The 14,971-nt window shown below is 39.4% G+C and overlaps 1 protein-coding gene across 1 annotated transcript; it reads right to left on the reverse strand.

Annotated features, from left to right (window-relative positions):
* Positions 1–1,952: 1,952 nt before the first annotated feature.
* Positions 1,953–10,631, reverse strand: LOC129242143 (uncharacterized). Its single transcript, XM_054878705.1, has 4 exons — positions 10,552–10,631; positions 10,008–10,470; positions 3,296–3,378; positions 1,953–3,209 (listed from the first exon to the last, which is right to left on the reverse strand). The coding sequence occupies exons 1-4, from the start codon at positions 10,577–10,579 to the stop codon at positions 1,990–1,992; spliced, it is 1,794 nt and encodes a 597-aa protein (XP_054734680.1). The 5' UTR covers positions 10,580–10,631; the 3' UTR covers positions 1,953–1,989.
* Between the last annotated feature and the right edge of the window lie 4,340 nt (positions 10,632–14,971).

A 14,971-nucleotide genomic window follows, 5' to 3' on the forward strand; every position in this document is an offset into this window, starting at 1 on the left:
TAGCCGAGGATGTCATGGAAGCGCCGTCGACATCGACCAGACGACGTGCCACGCAAATGGGTATCAGTCGACGGTCTTTACAGCGAATTTTGGTACAAGCTGTTAGCTGCTGACCGCCAATCGCGTCTAACATACGCTCAAGCCATCCTTAATCACCACCAAGAGGAAGATGATTTTTCATCAAAAATAATCATGAGTGATGAGGCCCATTTCCATATTAGCGGGTATGTAAATAAGCAAAATTTACGCTTCTGGCTCACTGAAAATCCGCGTGTAACCCACGAAGAGCCATTACACCCGCTCAAAGTCGCTGTATGGTGTGCTGTTTTCGCTGGAGGAGTCATCGGCCCTTTTTTCTTCGAAGACGTCGCTGGCCAAACGGTTACTGTGAATGATGAGCGCTACAGAGCAATGATCAACGAGTTCTTTTTGCCGCAACTTGATGAATTGGGATTGGAAAACATGTGGTTCCAACAGGATGGTGCAACGGCACACACTGCACGTGCCACTACCGATATGCTGAAGGATGCATTTCCCGGGCGCCTAATCTCCCGTTTTGGCGATTTGCACTGGCCAGCAAGATCGCCTGATTTGACCGCTCCAGACTTCTTTCTGTGGGGCTTTTTGAAGTTGCGGGTTTATGTCAACAAGCCTCAGACTCTTGCAGCTCTTAAAGACAATATCCGTCAAGAATGTGAGGACCTATCGCCGGAAGTTTTGGCCAAAGTGGTGGAAAATGCCATAAAAAGGGCTCAAATGGCAATCAACTGTGGCGGCGGCCATTTACATGACATCATATTCTCGACTTGATGTAAAAAAAAATTAAAAGACCAAATAAAAATAATCCACAAGAAGAATCAAAGTTTTTCATTTTTTTTTTAAATTACAGCCAAAAAAATCGCAACGTTACTATTGCGCCACCTTGTATAAGCAGAATCGGTCCTTTAAAAGCGTTCTAGAAATCGTTTTTCACCAACACTTTTAAGGAATAGAATGAGCTTATATCAGAACAACCTAAAAACTATCATACAAATTCTGAATTGACTTTGCTGGCTGGACCATCATCTGACTAGGGCGGGAATGTATTTTTGGGAAATCTGCACATTTTGCAAATTAGAGAATAAAATTGAAGGGCACTTACTTCACGATGGCACTACACAGGTGCACAAACGAAAAAGAATCTTGGGTGATCATTTACTAAAGGATAGTATGATGCATTCCGCGAGCATTGGACTCCTATAGAAAATATGATACAAATATATTCTCTAAATCCTTGTGGATAGCACAATAAAAAATTTTGGGGTAGCAGTGCTCCATGTCTAATTTTAATAACAATAGTATTGTAATAGTGTAGCACTACGCGGATAATAAGTGGGATTTCTAATCTAATTTCATTCGCAATTCATCTATGAGCCCTGAGAAATAATCTATGAGCTAAATAGTTCATGTATTCATGAAAAGTTTGTTTCAGATGCCAAGCTTTTCTGGTATGAAATATTGGAAGTCATTGAATTGATGTGCACACTTTTGTAATTCAACAATAAATTGCTCAGTAACGGGGATCATTTGATACCTCACAACAAGTAACTCACTCTATTATATTTAGTATGGAGGGCTCATTAAGACTGTGCCATTCTTTGTCCAGGCCACATACGCCTTCTTGTTTCATCGCTGCCTTCCGCCGTGGCCACTGAATTTATTTATTATTTCTTTCTTTATTCTCTTAACAAGGATCAATTCTGAGTCAACTTTCATCCACTACGAGCCGCATTGTAGTAAATTTTAAAGTCAGGGGCGATATTTAAAAAAATCTTAGTTCAATGGCAAGCTAGCTTACAGTCGTATACAAATACTGCGATTTAACCTTTGTCACATTAAGAGATTCTAAGGATTATTTTATTCATCAAAATGTTTTACTATTTACAAAATACTTAATAGTGAAATATCGTGAGTAAATCGACAAATTTCTTAACTCCAGCTACCCACCCACTATTCCATTTTCAGCTGCTCCGCATTACAACGCTTGAGCCAATGCATTGTGCAGCGTTCTCCCGGCGTTGCCTTGAAACCCAAATCTGGACGTTTGCACAGGAATGTATCCATAACGCATTGATTGGCGAATTCGTGGTAGCACTCGCCATTAAAAGCACAAACGGGATTCAAGTCAAATTTGGTGCACTCAATATCGCAATTCGGCTCAGTTGTGTTCTTCTGATTCGCAACCACTGCGCCATCCATGGGTGCTGGTGTTGTGTCAACAGTCACGTCAGCAGCAGCACGCAATTTACGCGAACGTGCCAAATCGGACATTTTCGGACCACGCAAATCCATTTGAGGCACCGGTGGCACAGGTGTTGCTTTGGTTAACTGCGTATGATCTTGGATATTGGAGGGCACCGCGCGTGCAAAGCGATTGTGGACGACTATTGTTGGTTGCGGTACATTGTCTGGTCCCTCAGTAGTGCTGATTGATGGTGGCGTGGCCATAGGAATTCTTGGCACGAAAGCTACGCGTGAGACTTCAGCTGGCAATAAAGAACCGAAACCAAAAAGTGGTACTGGTGCTGGTGGTGGTAAAGTTGTTGTTATCGGTGATTCAGTGCTGCTTACCGGCGATACGGCATCCAACATTTCTGTAACGCCCTCCATCGCTGGTAACTCAGTAATTGTACTTGTTTCGATTACATCAGGTACTGTTGTGGTATCTAAGGGTGATGTAGTGCTGCTCCCTACCTCAATTTGACGTCGATTGCGCACCGGCGCGAGCGCATATAGCAAAAATGGCTCGTTAGCGGTTTTAGTAGACTTTTGCTCGGTAGGTTGTGTGGCTACATTTCGCGGCGCATTTGCGTACTGCAGGTCCAAACCTAGATTGTATAAGTTTTCTAAATTGAAGTTACGTGCATTCAAATTATCTGCAGCCACATTTTTCGCCTTAATTTCTTTAGCGTCTAAGTTTTGACCGGCAAAACCTTTCGGATCCAATCCTTGTGCGGCTAGAAACTCTTCGATAATTTGTTGTTTAAGTAAAGGATCTGCATAGCGTGGCACTTTCACTTTAACCGCCTGTATAACGGGATGATTCACTATGCCCACACCTGGCAAATTCACGTGTCCTTTCTTATTAGGCGGCAAGAGTATGTGGTAGTCCTCCTCGCTGGATTCTGATATGATATACGGCACTCTAACTGCTTGGACGCATAGCAGCGCTGCGCACGGCGAAAGGAGCAGGTGTATAGAAAGTGAAATACGGTTAGTTTCAACATTTCATATGAATATCCTGTATCAGACTTACCTGCGGTAAATATCACTAGCACCCTCATGTTCTTTTCCTCAGTATGTTTCGTACTGAAGTGTTTGTGATTCCATTCAAATGTACTGTTTTATATAATTTGAATTTAAAATCCACTGAGTCATGAAACTGATTTAGGCAAACAAATTTATATTTAACTTTTTTTGCGGTTAACACAAATACTTACTTATGAATGAGGGATGTCAATCCCGTGACCACGGGATTTCAGTATATTTTAACACCCGCCACTCGAAGTGTAACCAACTTCAGACCGCTCGCGCAGTTGATGCGCGGGCAGAAATGATAGTCCAGAGTATTGTTTACAAGCGCACGGAAGCATTTTGCTGAGGGTAAACGCGAAAAAAGGAAATCAGTAATGGATTTCGAACGTAATAGTGTGACTGCATTACATTTGGCTGGAAAATCACAACCAGCTATTGTTAGTGAGGTCGAGCACCTTAAAGTGAATAAAATTTTTGTTTATCGCAGCATTACTCGTTAAAATGACACTGGTAGCATCGCGAAATGTCATGGAAGTGGTCATCAAAAGACTGCAAACACGTGAAATGGTTCAAAAAGTGAATAAGCGACTTGAGCGAAATCCCCGATGAAGTGCCAATCAAATGGTGAAAGAACTGAAAATATCTGACCGTAGCAACCGCCGCATACTGAAAAATTATCTCAAAGTCAAGTCCTACAAGATCCAAATGCATGAGCTCATACCAAAGCAGCAACAAGTCAGACCTGAGGGAGCGAAGGAGTTCCTTCGCTTGGCTGAAAGCGGTCAATTTCCGAACATTGTGTTTTTTGACGAGAAAATTTTTCAAATTGAGCAATTCGTAAACTCCCAAAACGATCGGGTTTATTTGACCGACCGTTAATACGAGATCGCCAGGAGGCAGCACCCGCCATAAGTAATGGTTTGGGCCGCTGTAACCGCAGATGGGCGCTCTCTAATCGTTTTCATCGAGCCTGGCGTAAAGGTAAATCCGAAATATTATCGGGAAAGTATTTTGGAGATTGCTTTGTAGCCGTGGGCAGACAAACATTTCGGTGGCAGACCAGGGACGTTTCAACAGGACTCGGCACCGTCTCACAAAATTCTAGTGAACCGAGGGAGGCTAAAAAACAACGTTCCCAACTTCATAACGTCCACACAATGGCTTTCAAATTCACCAGATGCGAATCCGATGAATTATTCTCTTTGGGTCATTTTGGAAAGCAAGGTCCGAACTAAAAGATTCACCAGTCTCGGGGCGCTGAAAACAGCCATTGTTCGCGAGCGGGCCAAAATACCAGCAAGTCACTTTCGGGCAGCTTGCGATCCATTTCTGGACACCATCAAGGCCATAGGTAAGGCAAAAGGTGGTCATATTGAGCAAAAGTAAATGGATTCCTAATTTCGTATTATATTCACACATTTTTTACTTTGAATTGAATAAAAGTAATAATCCAAACTAAATTTATGGCCCTTTTAATTGGGCCTTTAAATAAAAAACTGTTTGAAACCCATTTATTTATTATTTATTTTATGGTAAGACAGCTTCTCAAACAATATCGATGCAATTTTTTCGAGTTAAGTTGTTGCAAAATACTTAATACCAAAATCCCGAGAGCAACCCCGAATTTCGGTATATTAGTATCGGGATCCCGAAAATGCCGGGATCGGAAAAATGTAAAAATTACTTCTCTAGTATGTATGTACTTGCAGTGTGCGTGTATGTGTGCACTTCCAACTGTCGTCACAAGCAGCCCGTTTCATTTAGTGTTACATTCACTCTCAACAGTTCAATTCCTTAGTAAAGTATCGATTAAATTTATTTTTAATTATGCATGTATGTGTGTATATTTATATAAACATGAGTGTTTACTTAATTTCAATAATTTATTTGAATTGCTTTGTTCTTCTGCTCTTGTTCTCCATTTGTTTGTCATTGGAAATAATAACCACTGCCCGTCATCTCAGTTTGATTTTATTATGTTTATTTTTGTGTTGTACTCGTATTGTACTTTTGATCCTTTTATTTGGTAGCACTTCGTGCAAATATTTGATTTAAGGTAATTGCCTTGTCAACACTGTAAAATTTATTTTGACATGCGTAAAGAATACGCCGCTTACAGTGACATATATAAAAAATGGAACTCGATAGAGCTCTTTGTGCTGACTACAACTGAAATCAATTTACTCCCAGCTCTCCTTTCATTTAGTTTCATTTACTCAATTTCGTCCTTTATAAATAATTATAGAGGTGAAGAAAACAATTATACGAGATGTATCTATTGAATAACGAGCCAAAAAGTACGTTTACATATCAACATTACAGAGTTTAAATCAAGTTCGTTAATCCACCCGTTTACATAGTCAGTCCAACGCGACATTTGATAACCAACTGCCAAATTTGTTCTTTTTTTCGAAGCTGCGGCAGTTGTTCTTTCCGTAAGTCAAGAATAAGTTCAATTTCTTCCTGGTACCAACGTGATGGCTTCTCCCTGTAAAAGCAGCAATCCCTACCAATATTTTAAATGTGCAAGTGAATTTGTTTGTTGTTACGATTTTACTGCTGTCAACTTGAAATAAAGCGTAACTTTTGCCTCGATTAGACAAATTAGTCTGTGGCATCTCCTATACAAATTGAATTTCAAAGTACTGGAACTTAGCATAAAAATATATATGTATATAAAATCAATATCCCATTGTGTATCCAACGTTTTGAATCGTAATCGAGATTTAAAAATGCTAAAATATTATGCGATTCGGATAGATTTTCCCCCTTGCAGACAAATGTTCGAATATCTGCCACAGAAGCATTCTTGATTTCAATCGGCCAAGGCAATACAGATGCAAAAGAAATGCTCTCTGATTTCATCATCTTCTAGACAGAGTCTACTCTGCCTCTCATTCATAATGTGAATTTTTGAGAGATGATAATTTAAGTAATAGTGACCTGTCAGAAGATTTTCCTTATGTCTGCTTTATGCATGTTATGCAATTCCTTATGGCAGGTAAAAGTTCTTATAAGCCTTTTGGCTTTAGGGAGTTCTTCTGTGACTTCCCGATGGGTAATTCTTTGAGTACTTTCCCAACTATTTACTCTCCATTTACCCATAACTCTGCTTTCAGAAAACGAAACTGAATGAGGACTGGCTATGGAAACGAGGTCGATATGGTAACACTCAACCTTGTACAAAACTACCAAAATGCTAAGGACTTGGAATACGAACTTTATTTTATCACTCTTTAGAAAAGACTGCAAAATATTCGTTGGTCCCGCTGACGGAACACTGGCTCAACCCACATCACGCAGCTAAAGTGGGATTAGTCCAGAGTGGTGCGTCTAACACATGCAACGAAGCAAATGTTAGGGGTACTTTGGAACACCTACTTTGCCCTTGCCCTGCTATTTGTCAGACTGAACAAATGTGCCTGGGATCCACATATTTTTCATATTTGAAAGATATTCCTGACAAAAGGTTGATCGGCTATTTAAAACTCGCGAAGACGTGCATTAGAATTACATAAAATAATATTTTCGGTTCCAAAAAAAATAAAATAAAGGGTGATTTTTTAAGAGCTATAGGAAAGTTTTTCGAAAAAACACACGTAAAATTCCGAAAAATGCATGAAATTTTAATTTAAATCGACAATGCAGTCCATATAATTTAATGTTTTAAGATTATTTCATGCAAATGTTGACCGCGACTGCGCTTCAAATGGTCCATCACTTAGTCCAATTTTGGCATACTCTTTCCAATGTTTCGCCCGGTATCTCACATTTAAGTGCTTTAATGTTGTCTTCCAATGAGTTAATTGAAGCAGGCTTGTCTGAATAGACATGAGCTTTAACATAGCCCCACAAAAAATAATCTAAAGGCGTTATATCGCAAGATCTGGGTGGCCAATTCACAGATCCCGAACGTGAAATAAAATGTTCACCGAACTCGCCTCTCAACAAGTCCATTGTTACGCGTTTTCCTGAAACCACATATCGTCCACGTACATATCTTCCAATTCGGGCAATAAAAAGTTCGTTATCATCTCACGATAGCGAACACTATTCACAGTAACAGCCAGACCGGCCTCATTTTGGAAAGAATACGGGCTAATGATATCGCCGGCCCATAAACCGCACCAAACAGTCATTCTTTGTGGGTGCATTGGTTTTTCGGAAATCACTCTTGGATTATCATTCGCCCAAATGCGGCAATTCTGCTTATTGACGAATCCAATGAGGTGAAAATGTGCCTCATCACTGGAATGGAAGAAGCGCGCGATAAACTTTCTTAACAGAACACGCATTTCTATAATAAAATTCAATGATTTGCAAGCGTTGTTCGTTTGTAAGATTATTCATGGTTAAATTATAGACCAAACTGAAGATGTTTGACAGTGAAACAAAACACGAAAAGTGCGTCAGCTGTTTAAACCAACTGTTTAAAAAGAGAATAGCTAAAAAATCATCCGTTACAAATGAAAATCTGCTCCGGCCTAGCATGTTAATCAGCAATTTCATTACCTTTTATTCCAAAGTAACCCGGCATCCAACAATTTTATTGCTGCTCTTACTTGGTTTAGGTTGTTAAGGCATTCATACCCTAGCAAGTCAAGCGACTGCTTTTAATGCAGTTTGATTGCCCGACTATACTATATAGCTATGCTTCATCAATATACATACATATAACGAGGTTGATGGAATAGACCGAAAAGAAGATTTGCGAACGGTTTTGAAAACCCTTATCCATGTTTAATATTTAAGCTTTCATAACCTTAAAAAAAATCGCTACCAGTAAGTTTAGAGTTTTGCCGATAAAATACCGTAGTTTATACAAATATACCATATTTTGCTCCTTTCTTAGTCAGCTTGAGCGAAAAGCAACATCAATTTCATACCTTTAACTATACACATCTTAAATTTAACAAAATCATTGCCTTTAATACACATTTTTAAGTCATTGGATTAGCTTAAAAAATTATCTCTGGAGCCGCTTATTAGTTTTACATCTTCGACATTGTCTCCTCGTTATTACCGAAAAAATTTCTTCGGAATTTTTAACTTTTAGGAAACAATTTTTTGAAAAAACTAAACTTGACTCAAAAACTAAACTCACCCCACGCATGATTGCTGAAACACCAAAGCATTGCAAAAATTACATCATTGTAGTGTTTTTGTTTTTCTCAATAATTCTTCCGGAAATCATTTTGGTTCCAGACCCATAGTTACAGGCTTTTTTGTAGGCTTAACTGAAGATATGAATTCGGACGATCTTCAGTTGCATGGAAATACTACACCGCGTTGCACGACTTTTAAAATAATGGAAATTTCGTAAATAAGTTAATAGGTAAATAAGTTGCCCCGGAGCTGCGTTTCGACCTCCTAATATTTTTTTGCAGGATGTGTCAAAGGCCTTATGCGAATTGTCCAGTAGGCAAGGCTCCGAGACATATATGTAATAGAGCCAAAAATCGAGAATAGCCCTTGAAGAAAAGTGCTGCCCATAAATAATGGGATTCAACACTAGAGTGGCTAAATGCAATTCCTTTGCAGACAGTCAAAGACTAGAATTCAAATGCTGAGCTTCTCCTACTGGCTGATACTACCTTGGTTCCAAACGGTTCTATCTTGGACTAAGTGCCATATAGAAATAACGCCTTCTCCCGGGAAACAAATTTCGCACGCAATTAGTCCCTCATTATGCTCACGTTGTTCTTGGTATTGTAACAGCATAGGCTTGGCGAATACGGCTGAAGTGCCGTCGTAGCATGGAAAAATCCGGGTATTTCCAGTAAAGTGAAGCTTACCATCCCATTATATAACACAGCTGTGATGTCGACAGCATCCAAGAAGGCGGCACTTAGAGTGTTTTATAAATGCAACTGAAGGTTTATGGACTTTTGCGCATTGGCAACAGCAAATATTGCAGAGCTTGGGAGAGTAAGCCTCACACAGCTTTGTGGAAGAACGATCCCGCGGCTACATTCGCTAGATCTTATCTTACAAATTGATACAAATACTTCAATACTTTCAGGGTGCGATGCAATACCAGCTCGTGAAGGCAGAAAAAGAGGCAGCGCACCTCCGATGAAGTAGAGGAAGGACTTGGATTCCCTTGATGTCCCTAATTGACGTTGGTTAGCACGAGAAGGAAACTACTGGCACGCTTTGTTGACTTTGGCCAAATCTCTTAAGCGATTGTGAGCGTCATAAAAAGAACGAAATCTTGAGAATGACTTCACTAAAATATATCGTTATAAGTTCAGGATTTGAAAATTGTTTACCATGAAATTAATTAATTGTATTGAAGCAACGAAAACGAATACTCGTGAAACGTGCAACTCATGGAAAAGTAAATAAAGCCGTGCGCGAATTCACTTGAATTAAAAATTCTTAACTTTAATTTTAAGTTTTTCACCCTTGAAAAGAACTGGCCACAAGATTTCTAAGCAAAATGGAAAGCACTGTAATAAAAATCATATACTTTTTATAGAATTTTTTGGCAGTTTTTATTTCGATTTACGCGATAGCGCACAGTAACAGAAAAATGTGCAAACTTGAATGTTCGGAGCAAATCCGAAATATTTGAAAAAATTTTTCAAAATTAGCAATTAAATTTAAAAACCTTAATGATTACGAAGAAAACATGTAACTTGAAAAATGCAATTTGTTCCTTCATGCTGCTTAATGGAAAGTGTTTGTAAATATGGCGTTCACTAATTTACTAAACACCAACAGGAACTGCGGCCACGACGGGTGCTTTTGTGACGCTTCCAACTCGTGGCATCTCAGTCACTTTACTAGTTGAGACCTCGCCAGCTGCAGTTGTGGCTTCTGAGACCATTTTATTGGCTGCGGTTGTAACAACAGGCACTGCACGTCGTTCACGCACCAGCAAGACTTGCTCCTGATCCACGTTGGTTGTCTCCGCTACTAAGGGTTGTGCTGCACTATGGCCCCGCGCAGCTAAGGCTTGTGTGATGAGTTGTTGCTTAGTTTCTGGACTTGCATAGGTTGGCACCTTCACCTTAACTGCTTCTAAAACAGGCTGATTAACAACGCCAACACCCGGTAGGCTGACAGGGCGTTGACCTTTAGCTGGCAAGAGTACGCTATATTCCTCCTCGCTGGATTCGGAAGAACGGGAGACTATCACTGGCAGTTGAACGGCTTGTACACATACGAGTGCTGCAAGAATGGTGGAAAAGGTACATTGCTTAAACTTTTCTCTTTTTCAATACTTAAAATCTTTAGTTGTTCTATACTCACCAGCGGCGAAAATCACAAACGACTTCATGTTGTGTGGTAGATGTTTGACTTAGTTATGCCTCTTATCCTGAAAACGGACCCTTTTATATACAAGACTTGTCTGAAATTTGGCTCGTCTCCGGTTAGTTGATGTGATTAAAATTAAATGTACTTTACCATTGTTGCAATTGATAACGAACTTGGCGCAACATAACTAAGCGCGACTTATTAATAAAAATTCACTTCTTCCATTGTTTTTCCTCATATCTTCCTTGTATTGCTCTGATCTGCGTTATTGAGTTATGGCTTGCATTTGCATACCTTTTTCAATGTAATTATAAACACACATTCATTTAGGTATTACGACGAGTCTAGACTGTTATTTTTTTGTTGATCCAAATTAAGCCTATAATCGCTGCTTGCGATCGCATCGCAGGTTTCGTTCAACTGGTTTAATTTAGTTTTTCGTATTAAGCGGCTTCTTCTTTGTGTTATGAGCCTAAATATTTGGAACAAGTTTTTAATTCGTACTTTTTTATTACATCCATTTATAAATTTGAAAAGGTGTCGCCGGCACAAGCCCAGCAGTTCATTTAATACGATGTAATCGTACTTACATTTCTGACACATTTTGGCCATATAAATAAATATAAGTGCATACTCACAATTCAATGACTCGAAGGCGTGGTGAAAAGTCAATAGCGGTAAGTATACAATCATTAGACTTGAAACAATTAGACTTTCTACTGCAGCGTTTCCTTTTGTGAGAAGAAAAAAGTAGCTTTAAGCAATAGAACTGGCGCTCTCCAATAGGGGAGCCGATCCAGCAATTGTTAAATGGGTAAGGAACATGCTAAACCAAAGGATAATCACAGCCTCTCTGGCCCTAAGTGTTACTTCACGGCTGTAACACTGGATGTCCAGAAGGGGGGTGCTATTCCCATTGCTCTGGTCTATTTTGGCTGATGATTTGGTTCAAACCCCTAACAATAAAGGGTATAAAACAGTAAGGTATGCAGATGACATTTCTCTAATAATTAATGGCAACCACGAAAGGACCATTAAAGACTTAATGCAGGATGCCTTAAATATCACCTGGAAGGGGTGTAGAAAAGAGGGATTATCAATCCATCCTTCCAAAAACCACTATTATCCCATTTACCATGAAAAGGGTTCTAAATATACCCACCCTGGGAATAAATGGAATAGACGTAGTGTTAGGGAAACCAGAAACCACAAGTTTCCATGCGGAGCTCTTCGCCATAATGGAAACAGTGGAAAACATATCCAAACGAGAGTTCGAGAAAGTAAAAATTAAAATACTTTCGGACAGGCAATCGGTTCTCAAAGCCTTGAATAGCTTCACATTCAAGTCAAAAGTCTCTCATAATCAAGTCTTACTGATTTGGGTACCAGGACATGAGGAACACGAAGGAAACGAGAAAGCAGACTTGTTTGCCAAAAAAGGGGCAGAAAAATGAATCCTATCCTAAACTAAAATCAGGGAACACTAGAACGGTACAAGTGGCCTTAATCCCTCCAAAAAGTTTTTGAACTTCATTGCCAACAGAGCAAAATCTGCTCTAACCCTAGATAAAAAGGGCCTCAGATTACTCCGTATTGCACTTACAAGCCCCTTTTCTTGTAATAAACACTTTAACACGATATGGTTATCTAGTAAAAGATCATGCAGGTTCCGGTCACCAAGTGTGAGGCATTAGGCCACAGGAGGGGGGCGCAATAGATCAATCTGATCGCAGTGCATAAAGGCCTTAGCCTAAGCCGTAAAACCATTACCTTTACCATTAGCCCTACAATTTCATCTCGACGAGTAATCGAATCAATAGAAATCCTATGCATCCAATCTGTTCGCGAATAGAGGGCGGAACTTCACACATAGTCAATCATACACATTTCATTCATACTTAACAAGAACCGTTTTGTGTTTTGACTTCTGACACCTGTGAGTTCCGGAATTCGTGTCGCCAGCGACATACCTTGTTTTGTAAGACCATTTTTTGAAGGCTAACAACTTTTTGAAGGAACCTTGTATGGGCAAAAAATTTTTTTTTGATTTTTTAACAATAAATCAAAAAATAAAAAACAGAAAAGAAAAATAAAAATTTTTTTCTCGTTTCCGTTTTACACGTTTTTAAGGGGTTCGGGGTAGTCTCTATTTTCAAAGAAATTTGATTTTTTTGTTTGCTTAATATCTTAAAATTATTGTATGAAAATTTGAAGTCAATCCGACAAATACTTTTCGAGTTATTCAACAATTAACAAAGGGCGTTCAGGCGCTCGGGCGCTTCGGGGCAGATAGCAAAACTTTAAATGCATTTTTCTCAAAACTCTGTTTTTTTTAGCTAGTGGTTACTGTAACTTAAAAACCGCTACGTAGATTTCAATAAAATGTATACTGCTTTTGAAAAAAATAAAAAAACTAGTGCCTGATCGAAGGATTTTTTTTTAAATTTCGGTTTTTTAATTGTCGGTTTTTTTCTCGAAAATCTGCAAAATATTTCCTGAGGCCGCCATATTGTTGATTTTGAAAAAGAAGCTTCGATCACAAGATGTTCTATTAATAAAACTAATTTGTCTTGTCCGATTGGTTTTAGAGGAATCCCCAAGGTTTTGTGATGATCACCGCAAGGTACTTTTGGAGAAACGGGCTCCACACAAACAACGACCACTTTTACCATTCTTATTTTTTTTTTTTTTAAATTTTGCTAATGTTTGCTTCATTTTTATTTTTGTAAAATAAAGTAATTGACTAGCAAAAAAACAATTTTTATAAATTATAATTTTTTTCGGGCCACGGACTACCCCTAACTCCTTAAAAAAACACCCAAAGAAACCATTTTAAATGTGGCGAAGGCATTAAACCGGCTTCCTGAGCGTCAATAGGTGCTGGTTTGTTCATGTTGACTAATAACTTCAAATGGCCTCACAAAAAAAACTCAGAGTCATTAATTTAAAGGTTCCTTTCAGAAAATAAACTTATCACCTACAATTTCTTCAATCAACCCAAGCTAGCGTGTGCAGAAGGATACCATATGTGGCTCTGTGTTGCTGAAAGTAACCTCCAGCCAATGTAACAAGAGAAGATTGGGAATGGCTTCTTCGATTTTTGAAAAAGCATGACGCGATTATACCTATGTCACAGAAATTGTACTAGCAGATAGGCTCATCTGAAATTAGTGCTTGTAAGCTTCTTGTTATGAACGCACTAATCAGTTCCGTAAATCCAAGATGGATTAGTGCCAATACCTGTGATGGCCAAGGCCAAGACTAAATCTACGTCTAACCAAGAATATTATAAAATTGAGTAGACTTCGAATTAGAACCTTAGTAGGGGTCGTCCCAGGACATTGTCTCATAGGAAATCACGCAAGGAGATTGGGCGTTTACATGCATGATTTCTGTCGGTGCTGCAGGAAGGAGAAGGAGTTGGAAACATTTCAACGCCTTTTTTGGTATCAACAACCTTTTACGCTTTCTCAAAAGCTCAGGATGGTTCAATATGAAAGGGGAACTGTAGCCCAGTCCCTGCGGTTCACAACAACTCATTTCGTGGTCTAAGTGGCATCGCTGTCTCTATGTGCGATGCGGCTGCGAAACCTAACCTAACCTAGTGCTTTCATTATGTTCGTGGCCGTTCTAGCTTTCAATGTCTACTCGTGGGTAGATCTTTTCGCCGGTTAATTAGCGCCTAGCCAACGCAGTCGTTGAACTTTTAAGCTGTTCACAATGTCTGTGCTATTGGAAAGATCATATAGTTAAAATCCCTTCTTCTTTGGCACCTGCCACCCATGCTGACAAGTCCATATATCGGGCACATGCTATTTGTTTGGCATGTCTCAAGCGGCTTCTCATTTTTGCTTGGCTTGTGCTGAATGATGAGGGACTTTTAGTGTGAATTTCGTTCATCGGAAGAGGATTTTGATTTTCATTTATCTTTGGAGCCCAAAATATTAACTGCTGGTAAGATTTATTCTTCGTTTGGTCTGAACCCTGGCACTGTTAGTGACGATGCTGACGGTAGCCAAGCATGCAAAATATTTTAATAGTTGCAACTGCCAACAGTGATGTTTGCGCCAATACCCGTAGCATAGTTTCTTGTTGCTAGGCGCTAACTTATTTCGAAATTATTCATCGTTGATGGCCCAGGCCTTATATTAAGTCTACAACAGCAATCGCTGACTGACGTCTTTGTACGCCAGCATCAGCGTAATTTTGTGGCTCAGTTCCCTGTGCTACTCATGGCGCCTCTTACGCTTTCCAACACCAGATTATGGAAGACGCACAAAAGTGAGTAGATACTCTTCTTTAAAACTATATTGGTTGGGAAATGCTCGAGATTGTCACGGAGCTTTATGGTCTTGCTGTAACAGTTTTAACAATCAGATTTGGACTTCCAGTCGGCCAATCTTCTGCGGCTAAA

The sequence above is a fragment of the Anastrepha obliqua genome, chromosome 3 (assembly GCF_027943255.1).
Source record: "Anastrepha obliqua isolate idAnaObli1 chromosome 3, idAnaObli1_1.0, whole genome shotgun sequence".
Taxonomy (NCBI): Eukaryota; Metazoa; Arthropoda; class Insecta; order Diptera; family Tephritidae; genus Anastrepha; species Anastrepha obliqua.

Coding starts and splice junctions, on each gene's coding strand:
- LOC129242143 (XM_054878705.1), bottom strand. CDS start 10,579: ATGAAGTCGTTTGTGATTTTCGCCGCTG. Junction 10,471..10,551: donor GTTTGTGATTTTCGCCGCTG/GTGAGTATAGAA, acceptor CCATTCTTGCAG/CACTCGTATGTGTACAAGCC. Junction 3,210..3,295: donor GCTAGTGATATTTACCGCAG/GTAAGTCTGATA, acceptor CGCCGTGCGCAG/CGCTGCTATGCGTCCAAGCA.